This window comes from Pyrgilauda ruficollis, unplaced genomic scaffold, assembly GCF_017590135.1.
Source record: "Pyrgilauda ruficollis isolate IOZ18807 unplaced genomic scaffold, ASM1759013v1 scaffold5, whole genome shotgun sequence".
Taxonomy (NCBI): domain Eukaryota; kingdom Metazoa; phylum Chordata; class Aves; order Passeriformes; family Passeridae; genus Pyrgilauda; species Pyrgilauda ruficollis.
Genome location: NW_024526599.1, coordinates 9328686 through 9352213, shown reverse-complemented (window position 1 = coordinate 9352213; position 23528 = coordinate 9328686). Strand labels below are relative to the sequence as shown.

The following is a 23528-nucleotide window of genomic DNA, read 5'->3' as shown; positions in this document are numbered from 1 at the left end:
AAGGTACCTAAACAGAGCCTTTGTATTCTATTTGTTGGCAGAACAGGAGTTGTCCAATGTACTTTCCCCTTTCAAAAGTCCATGATAGGCTTTTTTTTTTTTTAAGGAAAATGTGGAGCTCTATGCAAGACTAAATCATATGGACTTCAGTTAGTTTAGTAAGTTCTGAGCCTAGTAATTTTCTACTGGCTCTAGCAAGAAGCTTGCTGAGATTCTCAGTTGCCTGTAGGATTGAGAGGGTGCAGTGGATAATCATTTCACATGATGATTTTTTTTTGTGAACAAGAGAGTTCTACTTAAAAATTCTGCAGTGAGATTATAAATTAGGATTAGATTTTTTTTTTCAGGAAAATGGATTTCAGCTTGCTGTGTTTCTTTCTGTCTTGCTGTTGGTGGCTGAAGGCACATTCAGTTGTACCACCTCCTAAGAAGCAGTGAGTTAGAAAACTTCTGTTCATAAACTAGATAACAGGAAAGAATGTGACTAGGAAATCTGACTGTCTAGGAAAGCTTTGTTGGTAGATGTACAGTTTGACTGGGGGATGTTAACGTACTGTCCTCTTTGTAAAAAATGCTGTGTCAGCTTTTGTTGTGTTGTTTTAAAATGGTCTTTATCCTTACAGTATTTCTGAGAATCTACTTTAAAAGATGGCTTTTTTGCTAAAAAGATTAGGAAGAATGGTGAAGACAGTGCTTTTAAATTACTTCTCTGCCCTTAACTATGAAGTTGTGATTGCAGTCCAAGGCAATGACTCACTGTGTGTAATTGTAAACGTTGAAGTAACACAAAATTATAAGTATAAAATCATTGAATATTCCTTTACTACAAAAGGTAGGCAAAGTGAATTTAGGAACAGTTCCATGCCCCTGCCTAAAAATACCTGTTAAGCTCGTGATATATTTTTGTGGTGCTTTAAAAATTAGCTGTCAGAATCAGTTTTCATTGTACTTTATTAGAAAATATTATAAATTCTAAAATAGCTGATGCAAACATTTGTAATATCAGTTAATGTTTAACTTGGAGTTTCTTTGTGGCTTGTGTGTTCAGGGGTTTGGTTTTGGTTTTTTTTTTCTTTCAGTATTACTGAAATACTCTAATACTGAGTAATGGAACACAGTAGAATTTCAGGATGCTTGTATATGAAGGGCTCTTTCACAGGTATTAAAATTTGATTTTGGTTATAATGAGGTGCTTTTATTGCTACCTAGCATCAGTTTTTATGCATTTCATTTTATTTGAAAGTTATGGTTCATAAGTTGTGTATATAGGCTCTGAATACATCTGTTGTTTTGCTTATGTACCAGTGGTGGGAGAAGGATAGTATGTGAAACCAAGTAGGAGTAGTGTTCAGGGAATAGAAATCATTGTACTAATTTCCATTTATGTAAAACAATGCATTTAAGGTTTCCAATACCTTAAGTGTAGTAGCTGGAGGTGTTTGTCATCATCAAATGAAGTATGTGCATATATTGCTACTTTGCAGTAAATTGTATTACTGCTTTTGGAAAACAAATAGTGTGCTCAGCATGCTAAAGGCATGTCAGGAGTCTCTAAAAATTCCTGTTTGTTACATGGTCAGTTACATAAGGGGGTTTTGTGTCTGGCAGCATTTTTATCTTTTGTTTAAAATCAAATGCCAAAACCCTTTTCATGAGTCCAGATTGTCTAAAATAGGTTTGCATTTGCAAAATGCTGTTGACTGCTGCAGGAGAACAGAAGTATTTTACTTAGGTGTGTGGCTTTTGCCACAGACTACTATATCTTTTATATTAGATACTTACTACCTAAAAAAGCATTTTTTTTTTCATTTTATGTCAAAATCTGCATACAGGGATGCTTACACCACGCAAATACTTTTTCTAAAACACCTATGCATCTTCTGTATTAGTAATAGCGATAATAATAATGAAAATTTCTTACAATCACAGTACAGTTAAGGCTGGATTTAAAGCTTCCTAAATCTGTGGGATCCACTTCGTTAATTCAGGCACTATCTGTCCAGTGGTTTCAAGAGTTGTATTGGGTTTATTGTACATGCACAGACTCTACACATGATGTATGCCACTGTAGATTCCGTATTCAGAAATCTCAAAGAAATAGTCAAATTCTGTCTAAACAGAACTCCTGAGGGAGGCAAAGAAGAGATTACACCTGAGGAAACGTGAACTCAGAGTAGCTGTGACTCCAGCGTGTTCTGGTTCAATTCCTTTGAGGGATACTTCTGTCAAATACAGACCTTCAGTGGTACATTTGAACATTCAAGGACAGGTACACTTTGGGGGTAAAATTTATATAAGTATTTTATAATAGCAGAGTGTGGTTTTTTTTGCAAGACTGCAAAAGTGCAAAACATTCAGAATGTATCCTAATTTTATAGACTGAGTGTTGCCTAAGTTGCAGATGCAATAGCAACAATGCTTACAGTATATCACTTTCCTAATAGATACAGATTTGGAATTCCTAGACTGTTCCATAAAGCAATAAAAAGCAAACAAACAAAACCACCCCAAACCAAGCTAACAAAATAACACAGAAAAAGAAGCATCAATTCTCTCCTGTGTTCAGGACAACTTTTCTCCGCTAACTAATGGGGTAGAAAGATTAAGAGACTGCTGAATGGGTTCATAGCACCTACGGATCAAGCCATCCAAAGTTATCATCTTGGAGGACATGTATTCATCAATACATAACTTTCTCACTGTGATTTAAAATTATTTAATTCTTTGGTGGTTTTGGTCATGACTGTGTATGAGACATAATTTTTCCGTTCTGCTTTCTAATTATTATTCTTTCTTTCTTAACTGTAGATTATTTTAGTTCAGAGTCTAAAATAACAACTGTTGTAAAATACAACCTTTTGGATCTTAGAAATAATGCCTCTGGGAAAGATGTTTAATAGAGAAATATACCTACGTGGGCTTTTTCTTGTCAGAGAGTTTCATATGTGTCAACATTTAAGATAATTATTGTAATTTAGGGATTACTTCATTTCTTGATCAGCTGAAGATCTGGGCACCTAAATGTTTCTGAAAACATTTGCACATCTTGAAAAATAAATTCCCCTTGCCTTTGCCTTCACCATTTGCATATTTATTGCCAATGAATGTTTATAATACAAAGATTTGCATACTTATGAAAGCTGATTTGAAGTTTTGATCCCTAAATTCAACACAAATTAAAAGCTTTTTCTGTTGGGTCTTCTTTCTAAAGATAACCCCAGACATCATCTCCTCTTTAACCCCAAACTCATTGGTGCAAGGTAGAAGCAAAGAGAAAAGATGGTCTGAGAGGAGATTTAAGCTGGGGAGTAGGGTGGTAAACATAAGACTACAGGAAAGTGATATCCTGATGTTATCAGCAATTGATTTTGCATATTTGGAGTATGCTACTAGAGTCTCTAAAAGGTATGAAGGTACAGCCAAGATCCTCTGGATGATCTTAGGTATCATCAGACAAACATACATATTGGGTAGTAGGAAGTGAGGGCTTGCTATTCCCTTATTCACTATTACACGGAACACTGGAGACCTTTATATTATTGAGCTTTCTATCCATACAGTTCTTCTACAGAGAACTCTCAATAGTAACACTTCCAGGGTAACTTCAGCTTTTTTGGTACACTTTTGAGATGTCTAGAAAACTGAATTTCTTCGATATTCTAAATGTACACTGGTATCTAGAAGTTATATGACATCAAATAACCATTTACTTCAAAGTAACGCTGGAGGTTTTTTACCTATACTGCAATGTTTTTGTCATGCTCTAATTCACCTCTCCTGTCTTCAAATTGGAAAACAAGGTAATTTCTGATAGGATCAGTAATTGTTTATATATTCAGCTGAGAAGCAAACACAGAGGGTCATTATGAAGAACTTAGGAAACTTAATGCAGATGCAGTAGTTATAAAAGCAAACAAAACAATGGAAATTTGTAAAGAATGGAGAAGAGGATAGTCTGTAAATGTTAAGAAATCTTTTTGAGTAAGATCTCACAATTTATTTAAGAGTCCTGCTATCATGGCCACCTTGATAAATGAACATACCAGAAACAAACACTTCTGAGCTGTTGAAAATAGGATCAAAAACCTAAAGAGACGTCTGGTGGAAGACGCTGGAAAATGGACACTTAGTGCTAACTTAGTAAGAATGACTATGACAGGATTTTATTTCTGTAGTCATTGCTCAGTTACTTTAATTTCCTCTCGTAATGAAGGAAAGGGGGGACTGCATGAGGCAGCAGATTCCAAACAGATTTTAAGAATCTGTTTGATTTTGAAAGACACTACTGCCACCGAGCTCTTGGTCTGCATCGTGGTTAAAAGGAAGGTTGAGAAATGTGTGTGTGAGGAGTTAGAGTAATGCCCTAAGCTGGCATACAGGTAAGACAGTTGATTTTTCTGGCGCATGACAAACCTGTTTTTCACAATAGAGTTGTATGTTTTGCCTCTGGTCACTTTACTCCTGAGTTCCTTTTAGCTGTTCCTTTCCAGCTTCCCAGCTGCTTTCAACAAAGAGGCTCTGTATTTGATCAGCAGACTGGATACAAGTCCAATTAGAGTCCACAATTTACTGTCTTACCAAAGTAATTTAGATATCAAAAGACACAGTTACTTATATATGCCCAAACCTATAAAGACTGAAATAAAAATAAATGTTGAGCTAAATTATGAAATAGGGAAAGAAAAATGCCACTGGAAAAAGTACACTGTCTGCTCTCAGAATTTTTAAAATTAAAAAATTCCTTCTTTTCTGCAAACAGATGCTTTCCCAAGAAAATTAAGAATTTTTTATTTTTTTTTTTTGCCCCACAGTGGGGGCAGAAAATATCTATTTCCATTTGTCATCTCTCAATAGATTATTTTTTCCTTCTTCCCTATAACCGCAGCATATTTATCACTCTTACTGCATTGAGATTTTGGGATTTCAAAGGTGAATTTTTTGGTCTTCTAAAGCAAAGTATTTGGAAGCGTGTTCAGCCATGAGGCTGAGTGGTGAATATTTTGTTTTGTGGAGTCATGAGTTTTAAGAAGAAATTAGGCAGCTGAATCAGGATCACTGCTGTGTTATGGTATGCAGAGTACCAGGGGTGTCCAGCTGAGGCACCAGCAAGGGCCCCAGTTGTATGAAAATGTAGACCCTCTAGGAGTAATGAAGCAAAGGGAAAGGTGAAGCTTTAGCTAGCTGATTTTTCAGTTTTTCTGAACAGTTGGAAATAGTTTTTGAAATACTCAGAATTTTCCAAATTTTGTGTGCTGCAGAATGAAAATGTAAAAGTAGAACCCTAAAAGCTGAACCACAATTCCCTTTGTGTTACCATTCCAGAAATACTGATTATTGCTGTTTCACCTTTTGTAACATGCTTTTGTTTATTTAAGAATTTGCCTTTTAGCATTTCTGTTGTGATTTTGTTTACTGTTTTTCTCTCTCTCTCTTCAAATAACTCTTCTCCATTTTTCTATATTACTTTTCTTCATCACAGTACTTTGTGTTTTCACTTAGCATGGCTTATTATTTATGCAGTCATATCCAGTAAGAGATGCTTTATGGTGGCTGGAATGGAGAAAAAATAGATTTTATATTACCCTGTAGGTACCATTTTATGGGACCTGCATTTGACTAATTGAGGAAGGAAGAAAGGAAAAGTAAGGAAGAGTCTATACTGCTGATGTTTATGAACATTAATAGAAAAGGAAAAGGATTAAAATTGGAACATTACTGACTTTCTAATGACAAAAAAAAGAAGTTATTGTCAGTTGTGTGCCTATCAGATTATTTTATGGAATCAAGTTGAATTTGTTTTTTCTTACAGGCATAAGGGGAAATATAATGCCAACATAAATAATAAAAGAGAACTTCTGTCATGCTAGGCTAAATAATGTGAAATAACATTACAGTAGTTAGTAAAACTACTTCTGGCAGTATTATTGACAATTTTTTTTTTCATTGATATTCTGGCACACATTTCGTCATGGATATGTCTGTTTTGTATTAAATTCCCATCTGTAAAATGATCTATTTATATGTGCGAATTATCAGACTAGAAAACCTCACACTTTAAATCTCTTTAATTTTCTTGCCTTGAGCAATAGCACAAATAATCTGCTATGCTTTAAAGATACCTTCATTTATAGATGGCAATGAAAGTAGCAAAGTTTTGTTTTAATCTGTTTGGTTTATTTCCAATACAGGAATAACTGTACCTATCTCTGTTGGTTTAATATTTCTATGACAAAAGCAGATTAATAAGTAAAACAAACCATATATTCTTTAAAATTTGACTATTTTCCTGCTGTAAAAATCATCACTTGCAATATATAAAAAAAGCTGAATTGCTTCCTTATTGAGAAGGGAACTTTTCCCCAGTGAGAGTCACAGTCGATGATCCTTGGATTTGATCAGAGGTAAAAGAGTATTACAAATTAAAACTAGCATTTAAGGAACATCAGTGTTGTTGCAAAATATGGTCCAGTTTTGAAGAACAAAGGCAAACACAAGCAATACGCAGCCAAAATTGAGAGACTGTGCAGGTGTTGCTGTTTCTTTTAGTACATTTAGCTGGTGCAATGCTTTGTTGAACTGGATTTTATATTTTATCAGTTTTGCCCTTTTCTCCCATGAAGTTTATCTAAGCAGATTTTGATGCTCATTCAGTGAATTTCTGCATGTCTGGCAGTATGGGTGACCACAGTGTACAGACCATGCGCAGTGAGTGTGTAATAGAAATGGTACTTGCTGATGGCTTGGATTAGCTGTGTCATGCATGGATGTCATTGCCTAGGTAGGCTCCGCCCTGAGCTAGCTGTGTGAGATTTGAGGACAAGCACTCCCGACCTGAACTTAGCCTTCAGTGGTAAGCAAGGAGAAAAAAGAAAAAGGAAAAGTTTTATGTGTTTTCAATGTAAAAGAATATCAATAGAATAAGTTAGTATATTGCAGCAGATGATCCTCCATGGCTAATTGTTTGACAACCTGCTTTTGCTCTTTTATCATCTTACTATGCACTTGTTGCTATATGTTTTATCTGAGCAGACCTCTACATGATAAAAGCTTATCAGCTCTATCTTCCCATTTTCTGATGTTATCAGACATAATTCATAAACTCAGAAGGCATCATGCTGGCAGAAAAGATAATATCAAGCTGAAAAGCCTTTCTGTCTCTTTTCTGTTTGTTTTTTGTTCTTTCTTCTCCCTCTGCAGGAGTGAGAAAATCGGTGCTGATAGGTGCTCTTCCATCTAAGGAGCACTTGGAAGATTACAGTACAGTAAGCTAATAGTTGTCTACATGATCTAAAGGAATTGTCTCTTTCAGAGACATGCCATATCCATTAACCAGTGTCAGAATACAGAACTTTTATGAGGTACTGAATCACAGACATAGATATTTCTCTTAAGAACTCATGGACTTTAAAACAGCACTCTTTTAGCACCTGATCAACACTACCATCTAAAAACATCACAGCCTTTGTCAGAAGTGACCTAGAGTAACCACAGTAGCAAAACTAGTTTGAGATAATAGTTCTTTAGTTTTAATGTAAGTACCATATAGATGGTACTTGTAATCCTGAGCACCATTGCATAACACAATTTCCTGTCCATGTGTGCTGTGTCTTACAATCTGTAACCACAGACATGTTATTATCTTTTTGCTTTTGAAATTATTTTGGCTGTAGAATTAAGGGCAAAAAGTCCTAGCACTAGAATTATCAAGACAGCTGGCCTGTTTCAAGCCTGGTTCATAGAATGGTTTGGGTTGGAAGGAACCTTAAAATTATGTAGTAAAACCCCTCTGCAATGAACAGAAACACTTTCCACTAGACCAGGTTTCCTAAAGCCCTATCTAGCCTGGCCTTGGACGCTTCCAGGAAAAGGCCATCCATAACTTCTCTGGGCAGCCTGTTCCAGTGCATGAGGAATTTCTTTCTGTATCTGATCTAAACTAACTTCTTTCAGTGCAAAGATGTTACCACTTATCCTGTTCCTACGTGTCCCTGTATTGCTCCTCAGCACCAGGCAGTAGATAGGACATAAAGAGGTCTCTTATGTCTATTTGTGGCTTTCTTGTTTAGCAGAATTATTCTTGATTTAGATAGAGTGAGTCCACTTCAAAGTTGTTTAATGTAAATGGGTGTCCAGGGTTGGTAGAATTATCTTACACAGTGCCTGTAATATAGCAGTTTAAAGTAAAAAATCCCACTTTTACTGTTTAAGCAAGTGAGTTGTGCTACTTCTGAAGGAGGGGAGAACAATAAATTAAACCTGGCAGGTTTAAGAAGCTGAGCTGTAGATGGTGGGTGCAGCATCAGCCACACAGATGGACACACTGATGAGTGAAATACTGTACAATAAATTTGAAGCAGGGGTTGGGGAGCAGGGAAGTATCACTTGCTCCAAAGCTGTGCTAAAGAGCAAAGAACATTTGTTAAAATGGATGGCTGCAAGATTTTGTGCCATACTATGAAGCCACCCTGAGTAACTTCTGCAGTTAAGGGATATTCAGATCCCTGAACATGAATACTTTGAATGTATTCTTTGTAGAAGTGGCTTATTATTCCTCACAGGTGTAATGAGTAGCTCAGAATTGTTAAATATAATCTGGAGAGACATATAGTTACTTATGTCTCTCCTTAAATTTTTCAGTTTTGGTTCAAATTATGTTTCTTTAGTTACCTTCTATACTTACTCTTCAGAAAGAAAAAAACCCCAAACATATTCTTTTGAAATTGATCAATACTTTCTACCTGTAATCCTACCTAAAGAGTTTAGTATAGAGAAGATAAATTTAAGTCATTGACAGAGCAGATATACATTGATAATATTAAGGGAAGAAAATGGAAATCCTTCTTTCAGATATTGATTGCTGTGGTGCTTGTAAATAGGTTTTTCTTCCTTCTTTTCTGTCTTTATTTTTAAGCAGACACTGACTGATCCTGCATGAGGGAAGAAAGAGCCATGAGCGTGGGCAGCGGGGGTGCAACTTGCACTTGCCAGACAATGAGAAAGATAGATTGAATGGGAATCACTCTGCAGGGTTCTGAATCTGATGAGTGGAATATCAATTTATGTTTATAGTGGTGAAAGAGCATTTTTGTGGCAGCCAGTGCTTTGAGCCAATAGGAAAAGTAGCTATTTTCTAGTGAAAATTATTCTGTAATTATGTTCAACATAGTATAGTGAGTGTTGTAGGAGTAGACATCCTCATAGTAATATTAATCAAAATATTGTTACTATTTGTCTACTTTGTGTTCTAGAAGTGATTATTAGTTATTTGACTGTTTTATTTATTTTAATTTGGTTTTTATGTTTTAATTTTGATTTTTTTAATAAACCAGAAGCATTAAGATGCTCTCTAATGAAAACTGTGCCTTTAACTCGGCTATCAAATGCAGGTAACAGAAAGCATCATATTATGCAACACTGATTCTGAATTAATAACTTTGAATTCTCTCTCAATAATAGATATATAATCATTGAAAAAGTTAAACCATTACCCTACCTTGCTGTTTTGCAATTGCTAAACATGCTGATAGATAGGAACCCCATTTAAGTGATGATAATCAAATGGAATTATTACACTTTTCTTACTACTAGGGAATTTTGGATTCCTGTTCAGCAAACTAATAAGAATTTAACATGTGATGCCATACTCTGGTTATTAGACATAGTTCTTAAAATTGCATCTACTGACTAAAATGAACTATTTGCTGTCTTAAAAAAAAAAAAGTTTCTGCTTTATTAAATAATGTGTAAAAGAAAAAAAGAGATTACTTTTGCTTTTGTGTTATCTGTTTTAGAAAACATTGAAAAATGTCTGCTTTCCTTTGAAACACAAATTGATGTCTTTTTTCAGTAGAACTAATACATAGTGAATATATTTATATTCAAAGAGGTAAACTCTGCAAGGCCGAGTACACACACAAAATCTATATAATGTTCTGTCTTTGCAAAGTAGAACATGATAGGTTTGAAATGTGTTCAGTAATTCTTCTGACTTTATAAAATGAAAGCAGTTCTGGGAAAAGGTAATAAATATCTCTAAGAAATTATTAAAACACTGCATTATTACAAGGTCAGGCACTTAGATTAGGATAAAAAGCACTTATGGAAGATATTTGCATATCTTGGTGATCAAAAGGTGAAGTCTGAGTTCATAAGTTAATATACACTATTAAAAATCTTTCTAAAATAATACATAATTGCTTTACCAAAATAGGGTGTGTGTGTGTGTGAATCTCAATTTCTTTTATAATATTGCTTATAGGTTGCATCAGCTAAAATGTGTATTACATTTTTTGAGACTTCAGTTCTGGATTTGCTTAAAATTGCAGTGTGCTTTGCTGCTTCATTGACCAGCATGCCTAGATTTCTTAGAGACAGTGGGAATATGGTTTATGCTCAACTCTGACCTTTAGTGAGTGAGTCTTAAGTTTTGACAGCATCTGTAGCTCAGGACTTCCAAGTGGGATTTGTAAAACTGGTAGGAATAAAAGGCAAAACATTCACAGAAGTCATACTGCAAATGAAAGTGTGTGGTAAAAATGGTAAATACAAATTTGTTTAATAGTCTTATTATCTAGGTATAGTTTATGCAAATGTGCCTCACTTGTTTCTCTTGGTGTAATTTTATTGATCTGCTAATTTAAACAGGTATTGTGATAGAGTTATTACAGATGTTAAGGGTCAACTTGCATCTCTGTCGTTAGAAAAATCTGAGTGCATGGTTTCTGTGACAGAAAACAAGGTCTGTTATATGCAGGATTGCTTTCCACATCTCTGGAATTTGCTAAGCAAAATCTGCTTCAGCTATATGTATGTAATCATTTCTAGTTAAATATATAGGAAATGCATGGAACTATGTCAGATCTGTAGTAGGCATATCCATAAATAACGTTGAACCGGAAATCCCACCTGAATGAGTCCCGGTAAACTTGCAGATGTCACCAAGCTGTGTGGTGCTGTAGACACTCAAGGACAGGGTGCCATCCAGAGGGTCCTGGGCAAACTCCAGAAGTGGGCCCATGGGAATCTCATGAGATTTAACAAGGCCAAGTGCAAGGTGCTGCACCTGGGTCGGGGTGACCCCAGATATCAAGGAGGGGGATGGACAGATGGAGACCAGCCCTGCCCAGAAGCATTTGGGGATGCTGGGCATGAGCTGGCAATGTGCACTCTCAGCCCAGAAATCCAGCTGGATCCTGGGCTGCATCCAAAGCAGCGTGGCCAGTGGGCTGAGGGAGGTGATTCTCTTCCTCCACTCCATTCTTGTCAGACCCCACATGGAGTGCTGCATCCAGCTGTGGGGCCTGCAACATAAGAAGGATGTGGATGGGATGGAGCAGATTCAGAGCAGGCCTGCAAAGATACTCAGAGGGCTGGAGCACCTCTCCAGCAGGCACAGGCTGAGAGAGATGGGGGTTGTTCAGCCCAGAGAAGAGAAGGCTCTGGGGAGACCTTGTAGTACCTCCCAGAGGGGGCCTGCAAGGGCTCTGGAGAGGGACTTTCTGCAAGGGCATTTAGTGATGGGGCTGAAAAATAGTAGGTTTTGATTATTTACTAGCAAAGAATTCTTCGCTGTGAGGGTAATGAGGCACTGGAACAGGTTGCCCAGAGCATTTGTGGATATCCCATCTCTGGCAATGTCCAAGGCCAGGCTGGATGCAACTGAGCAACCTGGTGTAGGGCAAGGAGTGCCTGGCCATGGCAGGGGGATTGGAATCCAATTATCTTTAGGGTTTGTTCCTTGAAACCTAAAACATTCTATGATCTTTTGATTTCTGTCTTGGGGTGCAGTCTGTGGCAGTGTTCTAGGCCAGGCTGGATGGGGCTCTGAGCAACCTGGTCTAGGGCAAGGTGTGCCTGGCCATGGCAGAGGGATTGGAATCCAATTATCTCTAGGGTTTGTTCCTTCAAACCTAAAACGTTCTATGATCCTATGATTTTTTTCTTGGGGTGCAGTCTTTGTATTTTTGTCTTATGAAAATAGTACACTTGCTAACTCAGTCTACACTAAGATTGGTTCTCAATAAATACAAATGTCTTACTGACAATGATAATTTGAGAATTGCTAAAAATGCTAAAATATATTTTATTTTGATTTCTACATTAATCTTACAAATTTTTGTTCTATTTATCTCAGTTTAATTCAGTTGTCGTTAGTTTATTCAGATGTGATAATTTGAGAATTGCTAAAAATGCTAAAATATATTTTATTTTGATTTCCACATTAATCTTACAATTTTTTTGTTCTATTTGTCTCAGTTTAATTCAGTTGTTGTTAGTTTATTCAGATTTTTCTTCTATTTGTTAGGAGTAGTGCAAAGTAAAGAAACAAGTGAAAATAATATACTCAAAAAGACTGGCAGTAATGAATTGAGAGGTTTTTGACATTTGAAAGAAACCTCTTAGTAGTACATTGACAACTATGGTTTTCTTCCAAGAGGCTTCAACATGAAAAGGCAGCTTTGAAGGATATTCAGGCAACTCTAAAGAAAGCAATTTAGATTTTATGATACAAGTGGTTTTTCTGATTATGTTAATCTTACACAGCCTGATTGTGTCCCCCAAAGGCCATGGCAAAACATAATCAGGCAGACTCTCTAAATTGGGATAACTTTAAAATCTCCTAAAGATGCAAATGTAGTTATCAGAGGAGAATTGCAAGAGTTCTTTCAAAGATCAGTTTTTAGTAACTCAGACTTTTTTCAACCAGTTTTGGAAAAATGTGTTTGAAGATTATCAAATATAGCTATAAAATGCCATTTTTCACTTGAATTGGGCACTCGTGCATTATATAGATATTATTACATAAGTCATGTTGCCAAAGTGTTGCTCAAAGCTAAATTTTAAATGGATTGCATTAAATATTCTCAAAGTATTTGCAGGCACAATCACTGTGTATACAGGAAGGTGAGTTTATGTATGCAAACAGGTACATAGGCTAGACTAATTGGGCAGATTGGCTAATTATGTTTCTAGGCAGGCATGCACAGTTTGGTGTATGCAAATTAATGCAATCAGAAGCATTGCTGGTAAATTAGGCCCATGTATTTAATTTTACCCTTTAGGTGTCAACAATATCAGATAAGGTGGAGCTTCCATTCAGTAATAGTAATTTTGTTATGAGACAGGTACCGAAGCCTTTTCTGGAAATTTTTGGTGGGAGAGGCTGACTTTCTCATGACATCATATATTTAATGTGACAACATACTAATAAGTGCAAGAACATTTATAGTGATTGCAGTAGAATCACAAAATTCAATGACAAAATTTTATTAGCTGCAAGTTGCAGTGATCTGGGTCATCTTCTTGAATATTGAATTATAATAAATAGAAGGAACAAAAAAATATTTATTAAAGTGAAATAAATGCCTTGTTTGCTATTTTTTTCCATCTCTTAACATTTTAAAATGTAAATATATATTGCTTTATTTACGTAGCTCACATAAGTAATAACTGATTATATGTGTTATAGTTTTGTACCTAGTTCAGGGTATTGTTGACATACATCAATGACCATATCTCAAGATAATTTTTATCATCACAGTAGTTTCTCAGTTATTTCCATGTCAATAGTTTATATGTGTGATCATTGCCTAGCTGTAAAAAACCTAACTCCCAATACCAGGTTAAAAGGAAGAGTCAACAGAAACAAATCTGATGTAATTAAATAATGATAAGGGAAAAGTTTGAGTACACAAGTAAAGTGCATTATTCAGGTATTTTATGAAATGCATGTATTTGCCATAACTAACATTAAAAATATTTTTAATTGACTTTTTATATTTGCCTGTCAGTGACTGGCAGTCAAAAATAGTTCAGGAGCTTTGATAATACAGTCCACTTTCAGCATCACTGTACTAAAGCCTTAAATAAATATCCATACAAACCATCCCCATGACCAAGTCTCTGGATTGATACCTTCAAATCATCATTTTTTGTAATTTCTTTGTCATTGTACCTTTCATTACAGTTTTGGGAAAATACAGATCTATCTGTTTTTTACAGAAATATTATTAGTTATGTAGAAGCCAATTTTGGTAATAGTCATCTGCTGAAGGTCTCAGAGGAGTTCTGTGTAAAAGAGGAAATTTGACACTCTTCAGCTTAAATGAGTGCCCTGGGACAGTTTGCATTTAAAAGCCTAACAAAGCAGAGGTTAGTTGAGGAAGGTGGTTTGTCTGACTATGTAAAATATTTTCTGTTCTCTTCGCACATCTCCGCTCATCACAGAACTGCAATTTCTGCCTTCTGAGCTTGTTCTAGTTTCTGTCCTCCTTGTGATACTTTCTGAGACACCTCTTTTCCTTCAGGTGATTTTACTTCTCTTCCTCTAAAAGGAGGGCTTTTTTTCCTTTCTCTGTCTTTTCATGTCTTCATCAAGAGCATGCACAAGCGTGTATATATACTAAAGCACTAAGCACCACTCGTCCTTTCTTTGATTTATTTTAGGCATCTACACCAAGTCCCCTCGTGTGTTGCACAAATTCTGCTTCCAGTCTGTTTTTTGCTGATGTCAATGAGCTTCTCTCTGTTGATGTCTGGAACTTCTGCAATTTATTTGTGCAGCTTCTACAATTTATTTGTATTTTAAAGTTACTGTATCTCTGATAAACAGAAATTGCATCAGGTTGATAGTTGGGATGCTGTTCCTGTCAGTAGCCTCAGGCTACTGGGGCACTTCTGGATAATTGTGAGCTATAAAAGTAACTAGAAGTTAGAGAAAGATGCAGCCATCTGTATAATCTAATGATGCTGGAACTCATATGAATGATTGGAAAGCTCTCAGTCAAGTGAAAGGAGCAGCAATAGTCTAATTATTACTATATATTGTACATGATCAAAGACACAATTTATCTTTTCTTTTTTGCTATAATAGAAATGAGATGATTTTTGCTTTGTCTTCAAATGGTACAACTTGTCAGAAAGGATTGTTACTTGTTAATTAAGGTGGTATGTTCGAATTGTTTCCTTTTTAGTCCTTCCTGGTGGACATAAATACTTCCTTTATTGATACTTTAATATTCATTATGCTACATAGAACTGAAGCTATTTCTGGCTTTTTCAATAGTAACTGACACCTTCTGTGTACAGCATCTCAGCTTCCTGTTTACACTGTAAAAAATCTGTGCAATTCAAAATTTCATTAACAGCATAACCTGAAAGCAAACTTCTATGATTCTTGTATTTTTATTTTTTTTTTTTGTCTAAAAGGCCATATTTACAGCTAAAGTTATTCACATAAACATTAGCATGGCTTGGAAATGGGCTTTTAGTTTTTGTCATCACCACTTTATTATTAGGTGTTTGCTTCTGTCTTTTACTCTGCTCATTATAAAACCAGAGGATAAGGAGTTTATTTTCTCATGTTTCTTTTTATTACTCCAGACAAGTTCTTCTCAAACAATGATTCATTACTAACAAAATAGTTCTTGATTATCTGTAGGCGAAAGCATTGAAAGAGTTCTCTGAAAGTTGTGCTCCATGAAAGAATGTTTGATTTGAGATTTTATAAGTTTGAATATTTGTGTGTGTCCTGATAAGTCATTGCTGTATTCTAAGTGTAATCAATTTCAGGTTCCTCATTAAGATCCCGAGGAAAAAAAAAAACACTATAAAAATCATGTGCTGTTGTTTATTTTTTTTTATTTATATAAAAGAAGTAACTTCTTCATATGTTTTAAGGTCATAAAAGAGCTGTTTCATGATACAGTGGCTGCTAAATGCTTTCATAGTTGAAAAAAAAATTGGACGAATTAATAATAAGAATTTATTGAAAGCTACAGAGAAAAGCATGTCTGTCTGAAGATGGCTGTATGCCACAAACTGAAAGCTGTAAAAGTATTATGAGGAAGCGTCAGTAACTTGTTTTAGACTTTTATTCTGACCCAGCCTTTTCCTAAGTTGAAATATCCAGCTCTGTATATGTTTATATGAGGGTACACGTATATGATTGTGTAGATTGATTCTGTGCTCCAGTTGATTAATTTGTTTTTTTCCCTTTGGATTATATATTGAGTGTTGACTGAATTTTGCAAATTACAGACAGTGAAAGACAGTGTTCAAAGTGGGGCAAAGAGTAGGACCACCTTCCTGTTTCTCTAGAAGTATTTACGATACAGTTCTCTAAAAGCTAATTGTTGCCTCATAAAATACCAGTATTGATACAATAGTTTTATTCATACTGTTTAATGACAAAAAGAGTGTCACGTAGTTCCAACATCTTTCATGGATCAATAAATGTAACAGTCCCCAAAGCATCATCTTAATCACCTTTTTCTACTCATGTTTTAGAAAGTGAAATAATATGCCGGCATCAAGTATCCGTACAGTCAGCAAAGTACAAAGGTGAAAAAGTTTATGCCGAAGACATTGGCAGCCATTTATGTACAAGAAAACTTTATGGTTCAAATTGTGTATGGCTTACTGTTTGTAAAGGCTCATTAAAATACCCTGAATATGTTCTATTTTTAATACTGCTTATCAGAATTACATACTTTTTGTTTACTTACAGTATGAAAGAGGCTGGTTTAGGCCATAAACAGTGGAGGGGTGGTCCCATTTCATCAAACTGCAAGCAGTGTCCAGTAGTTTATACCAATCCTGTTTGTGGATCAGATGGTCACACATATTCTTCTCAGGTAAGAATTGAATAAAGAACTAAATTAATCTTTCATTGTTCCAGTCAATTCCAGCTCTTGGAAAATAACATAATGTATTGTAACACAAACCAGTATTTATTTGTTTTGGCTAAAATACGTGTTACAGAATGCAACCTACAGGAATTCTAGTATTTTGTATGATGTAAAAGCAAAATGGTAGCAAACCCTAAGCAGCATAAACCAGCAGTACCTGGAGCTGCAGAGTTTAGGAGTGCTCTACAATGTAACGGTGTGACAAGGCACCATGGCCAGGTTTTGAGTAGCCAAAAAAGTGTTGGGTGTCCCCAGCTGGGGGTAGAATAGGCATGTTAAATCAGATTTTGCAGTTGAGCATTGAAGGTGTGCTTCAGATTCCAGGCACTTAGACATAGATATAACATACCCAAAAAAAAGGCAGTAATGTAAGGGATTTTTGGATATTGTTCCTTGCAACAGCGTATTATGAGTCTTAAGATTGTAATCAAATCTTCCTTTTCTAGTCCTTACCCACCTGTCTTTTTTCTCATATATATCTAGAGATAAAATAATAATTTTAAAATGTTGCCATCAGTTTACCCAGTCTTGTTTGGATGAAATATTTTGTGCTGCTCCTGCTGAAGTCCAAAAATCCTGGGACTGCATTAGTACAGTGCCGAGGTGAAATTGTGAGATGGACGGACTTCATAATGCTGAAAACAGATTAATTTATTTAGCATAGTTCATTAAAACTTTGAGCAGAAGAATGCTCAGCCAGTATTAACAACTGACTTTTGTTTAATAGGAAAAAATGTGGGCTCTTGATAAACCCATTTTTCTCAGCAGCAGCACAGTAGTTCAGTAGTGTGAAAAGAGCTACTGTATTCTATCTTACTGACACTGTGTTCTTACACTAACAAATTGTTTCATTAGGAGATAATATCCAGTACTTCAAGAGAAGTATAATAATAGATTAAAATGATGAAGATATAAAAGCTCTGTGTTTGTTACTTATGAAGAAAAAATTCTGTATCGCATTTTAAACAAAATACTTCAAGGATATTTCCTAGTATCTAAAGATATTTAGAGTTTCCATAATTTTTTGTTTGTTTTTTACATAATCACAGATTAATCACATCTGAAGTTTACACATCTGTAGTCGCAAACAAGAAAATACAAAAAAGAATCAGTTTCCAGGAGGGGCTGGGTGTTGGATTGAACACCAAGTATCTCCTCCCAGGATATTGTATTCTTGATAAACTAAAAACATCAGATTTATCTAGTGCTTCCTAAACCCTGACAATACTTAGGCTTTTATCCTAAATCTTACGTTAGAAAATGTTTTTCCTACTAACTTGAATATTTAATTATAGGTATTCGGTCTAGAAACCCTAGTTTTCCTTTACAGAAAGCAATTAAAAAATTTCTAGTGCTTACACCGGCTTATGTGAGGCCCTACAAATGAATTCTGGACTCTTTGGCACAGCTAAAAAATACTTCCTTTCATTGACACTGTGACTTTAATTTAGGAATTTGAAAAGTATTCTGATTTTCATTAACTGTAGTCTCTTGCCTATGTTTTTTGTGAGCTAAAAGTGTGCTGGCTTCTTACTAGGCATGAGGTGATGCTGTCATTTAGTATTTACTTTGCTTTGCCGTTCAAAGGTTCAGGCAGTCTTTAAGTCTCAAGTCCAGGCTGCACACAGATGTAACACAGGTGGTAACCTCTACAATTTTGCAATTTAAATAGATAAGGTAGATAAGTTAATATAGTTAATACTGGATGAGCAACTTTTTTATTTTTTGAATACTGTATACTTCATTTATTGCAATCTCTCCCTATGTTCTTCCTAATGTAATACCAAGATCACCCCACTTTAACCTCATTGTTTATTTCCTATTTTACCATATAGGAATGCTGTGTTCTAAATAGCTCCGTAGGTAGAGGTGACCTTTCTGGCCTCTCGTGGTCTGGTCTGGAGTAGATGTACAAAAGTCTATAAATATTGATGAGATGTAGATATTTTTAAGTCAGTTCATGTGTTAAAGGTGCAGCTGTTCAAAGGGAATGATGAGGAATGAGTGGATTAAATAGGCACACTGTGCTCCCATTCCAGTGCATTGTCAGTGCAGCAGTACCTGTTATCCAGCCTCAATATCCCTTGTATGCCAACAATGCAGAAGTAACATACCATCAGAGATATTTTGGGTTGTACTTTTTTCTTCCACTGCCTTGTAATTGTAGATTTCAAATCTCAGCTTACAGAAGAAATAACGTCATTGCCACAGAATGTTTATATTAGTCTATAAATATTTATTTTTATTTCTTTTCAGTGATATGAGGATTTTATATTCTGTGCTACCAGTTGCTTCAAAACAGAGGTCCTTGCCAGGTTATTTCAAGAGCAGTGTTTTTAAAAATTGTCTAAAGACAAATATTTGTGTTCCTGTACTCCAGGCAAAGTTTGTTTCATTATGTTGTCAAGCTCCAGTAGGAGTTTATACAGCACTTTTCTTGTATTTAGAAAGCATTCATCAATGACTCTGGAAAATTGTATAATACATTTTCAGAAAATAAGTCATTAAATACTAATAGTATTGTAGAACACAGACAGACAGTTAACATTTGTCAGAAGGATGCACTTTTGGGAGTATATCCTTGCTTTTCAGGACAAGTCCATGAAATGCTTGAATTAAGTTATGTAACTGCAGCTATTTCATACATGTGTTTTGCTTTGGAAAGCAAACAAGCCAAAAAAAAAAAGATGATAGAATAGCTGGACGATCTAGAAAGAAAAGTTATCTCCTAAATTGAGCTTTTCCAGAGTCAGGTAAGGACATTTTGTTTCCCTCTCATTTTTGCAGTCCAAGTTAGGTTTACTACTTAGCTGTTTTCTCAGCTCACAATTAGTCACATGAAGTCAGTATAAAAGAAAAGTGGCAGGTGTAAGATATTTGTTACTAGCATTACAACAATGTTGAAACAAAAATATTACATGCTGAAATGTTGAGTAATCAAAGTAAACACGAATCACTGTGCTGGAAGAAATCCATTATAAAGAGATCCTGCCATTGCTGTGGCACAGTGGTGGTACAATTTTTACTTAATGGCTTTAAATAATACTGCATGTGTTCTACAGTTGGTGTGTTTTTTGCCTTCTGCATTTCTCTAAACTTTGGCACTTGAAAGTGCAGTGTGCATTTTTACACTAGGAATTCTCAAGCAGTGCTGTCTCACGAGGCTTTAGTACCCCTATGTACTTGACATTCTCCATGAAAAACACAGCCTGTTTGTAGCTTCATCTTTCCTGGGATTAATAGGGAAATAAAAGGACATGAAGTGCAGCTCAGATGGGTCATTCTGAGACAGCAACCCAGCTGCTGCCATTCTTTCACCCAGGGAGGCAACTCACTGCTGTGCAGCACACGCTGTAAAGCTGGTGTAACTGGGATGAGATGGTGATGCTCAGGCTTGGATGCTTCTGTTGGAACAAATTCTCCCATTTTGCACTATATTGTAGCTGAACTTTCAGAAAAATGGCCAAGAGGAGAAAAAAAAATACGGTCATGCAGATGAATATTCTTTTGAGTGGGTTTTGCATGGTTTGGTTTCAGCTCTGGTGTTTGGTATATTAGGCTGAAGTTTTCTCTCTTAAGGTGAATGCAGCTGAAAATTAGTCCCACTTCAGCAAAATCTAACCTTAAATAAGATCAATGAACAGTGCTTGCAATATTTTAAAACACAGCAGAAATAACTTAATCTTTATATTATGCCCATTGCCCCATGGTTTTATGCCAGAATCTCTTTGGCAGTTCTATTGTTAGCAACACTTTGCTCAGGATGGCTTCATACTGATAGTGAATTTTTTATGAAATATATTTTCTCCTACCTATGAAAGCTTCTTGTTATTTATGACAACCCTGTATGTGTAAATAGCAATAATAATTATTTTTTCAAAAGTAATGGGTCTAAACTAGCTTCTAAGACTAAGATGCAAACTGTATAGAAAAGCAGTCAGAAAGGAGGACAAAAATTTTGAAAGACTCCACAGATAGACATGTGGATTTAGGTCTTTTTAATATTCAAATACTTTCTTCAGTCTCCCAAGTTACAATTCCTTTCTATGAGGAGGTTCAAAAGAGTTGGGGATAAAATTGCACTGTGGGAAGGAGTGAGTTTAATATTCCATTCAATTAATGTTTACCATTTTGCATTAATCTGAAATAGATTTTTATTCTCAGGGCATTCCATATTTGACTTCTTTCTTTTTAACATCATCGCTATCTTTATTCTTTTCAGGTATTTTGAAATTTTAACTTAATAATCTGTATCTCTTAGCAGTGTGTTTGGTACAAGACAGCTTGTTGTGAAGAAACAAAAAAAATACATAGTGGCATTTTTAGTCTTTGTTGTTATTTTAAGGATTGTGATTTTATATAACTTAAATTGATTTAAATGTATTAATTAGTGTATTGTGAGCTTTCAGGTTACATGCCTGAGCTGCTGACAGTTCTTTTCTGCTTCAGGAGAGATTGCTAGAAACAGAATTGCTATTACAGAATAGATGTTTTGTATTAGTAAAAAAAGTATTTTTCACAAGCCTGATTCAATGTATGTCAGTCTTACTTGTTAAATTGGGCTAATCCACTTTGCCTTTCCATTTTTATCTGCCTTGTTACTAGGCAATCTGCTGTAGACTTAATTGTCAGTTGAAATGTAGCCAAAAATATTAAGGTTAAATTGTTGCCCGCCACCTTTAGTAATAAAATAATGTAATCTCTCTGAAATAAATTGTTTGACAGTGTACAGGTTCTTTTACTTTTACACCTGCAGGAAGCAGCTTCTTCCAGGTGTTCTACCAGCACTGATGCGTTTCCCTAATAAAAGTAGATTTTGTCAAAAGGGGCATCTCAAAATTAAGACTTGTGCCTCTCGCCCAAGCAACACCCAGCCAAGGTGTAAAGGGAAAAAATTAAAAACTTCTTCAGACCAAATCTGGGTTGTACTGTTACAGTGAACTTGTGGCTCAGGTACACTGGCAAATTAAAAATGGTGTTGGGAAATGGGGGGGTGGGGAGGGGGAAACAACTCAAAAAAAATGCCAGCAAACCATGGCTAGCCCTTCTTCTGGCCCATTCTCTCCCCTTAAGAAACCCCACAAATTATGAAAACCCTGTAACAAACTTCTCTTGAATGAGACTGATGAATAGACGGTGATAAAAATAAAATGTGTCATGCTTGATTGATCCAGGAGAATACTTTGGGTCTTTGCAGAAATAATGGAAACTGGTTGTTTATTGTTTAAATGCTTAAAAAAAGACAATAAAAAAAGAAGGAAATAAGATTGGCTGAAGCTAAATAATCAGACATGGATGGGTTTTGCCAGTAGCGCCTGAAATTTTATCTGGAACCTTTATATTGATAGGATGTGGTATTAAAAAAAAAAAAAAAAGCAAAGAAATATCATAAGGGTGACTAACTTTATATAATCCATATTTTCAAATAGACTGATGTACTAAAAATTCCAAGTTATGTCAAATTATACATAACTGATCTCTTCTTTATCTACTGCATTGAAAATAAATAGCTGCTAAAGCTGTAGAGAAAGAAGACAATAGCTTAGATAACAAAATGCTTTACAGAAACTTTAATATTTTGAAATTCTGAGCAATTCCATATTTCTCAGACTAGGATGATGTATTTATACGAGCAGGAATTGAATTTGATTCCCTTTTTCATTTCCAGAATATCATGTTTGTTTAATATATTGAATTTACATTAAGGGATACCTAAACTTTAATACTTCAATGAAAACAAAAAGATTGACAACTTTATGGACTGGAAAATATTTTCCAAAGACATAATCTATATAATGGAGGTCCACCTTGGAATGGATGAGATGCTGACCAAGAGCTTAAGGGTCAGGATTGAAGGGAAACAGGGACAGGTGACTTTAAAGTGAGGGACTTCCCAACCAGCTTGGAAGGGGCTTTGAGAAAAGTAGATTTATTTGCCCATGGCAGGAGGGTCTGAACTAGATTATCTCTAAGGTCCCTTCCAGCCCTCACACATGGAGTCATACTGTGACCTTGTTTTTTAAATGGTTTTATGTTTTTTCTAGAATAGAAAGCATCTAGGCTGTAAGGAAAAATCAGTAAAAGAGTAGGACAAACAGGTAAGTGAAAGAAGTATCAGTGTTTATTAAAGAACTCTCATGTCACAGCAGTAGGATACGGATAGAAAATTCTGAATGTAAATTTGTGTGTTAACTGTCAAATAGGACAGCCAGCAAAACAAGAGAACATTAGAGATTACAACTAAAATAATTGGAATCATTTTGGCACAGCAGTTCTTTTCCAGAAAAATGTGTCTACATCATACGCAGGCAGAAATGTATAGGAGCTGAACACAGGAGCTTGGATAGTTAGCCTTGTGGCTCTTCATTCAAAACATAACAAATGAAAACTTGGCTTTGTGTTGTCCTGGTTTTAAACCATATGTGTTTGTCACAGAACAAGGAAAATTTTTGCATGTTTTAGAAATCAAATACTAACAGCACAAAGGGGAAAGATTTAGGCACAGTTCTGTGTGTCTCTACACAAAATATATCTATCTCTTTAAGCTCAAGAAGGGATATGTGATGTAGTGAAAAACAGTCATGCTTTGGTTAATTCCCTCTTGTACAGCACAGTGTTTCTTTCCTCACAGAGTGAAAACTGGTATGAATGTGGAATTTCATAAATATTTTTTGTCACTGATAGCACATGGAGCCTTGTATTTTGGACTGTTTAATAAATTAAATCTAACTCTTGGAGTTCAAATGAATATTAGCATACTTTTTTAGGTGAACAAAAAAGCAGGGAGCTGTACAGGCAATATGCTGATAAGAAAACTCAGAGTGCCTAGATGCTTCAATT

The 23528-nt window shown here is 35.4% G+C and overlaps 1 protein-coding gene across 3 annotated transcripts in view; it reads left to right on the top strand.

The window, feature by feature from the left end:
- SPOCK3 (SPARC (osteonectin), cwcv and kazal like domains proteoglycan 3) overlaps nucleotides 1-23528 on the top strand; it is a 160479-nt gene that overhangs the window by 79156 nt on the left and 57795 nt on the right. For all 3 annotated transcript variants that reach the window (XM_041480140.1, XM_041480137.1, XM_041480138.1), the window contains one exon: nucleotides 16508-16634. In XM_041480140.1, coding sequence (XP_041336074.1) covers nucleotides 16508-16634 — 127 coding nt within the window. The remainder of the gene's footprint in view (nucleotides 1-16507; nucleotides 16635-23528) is intronic.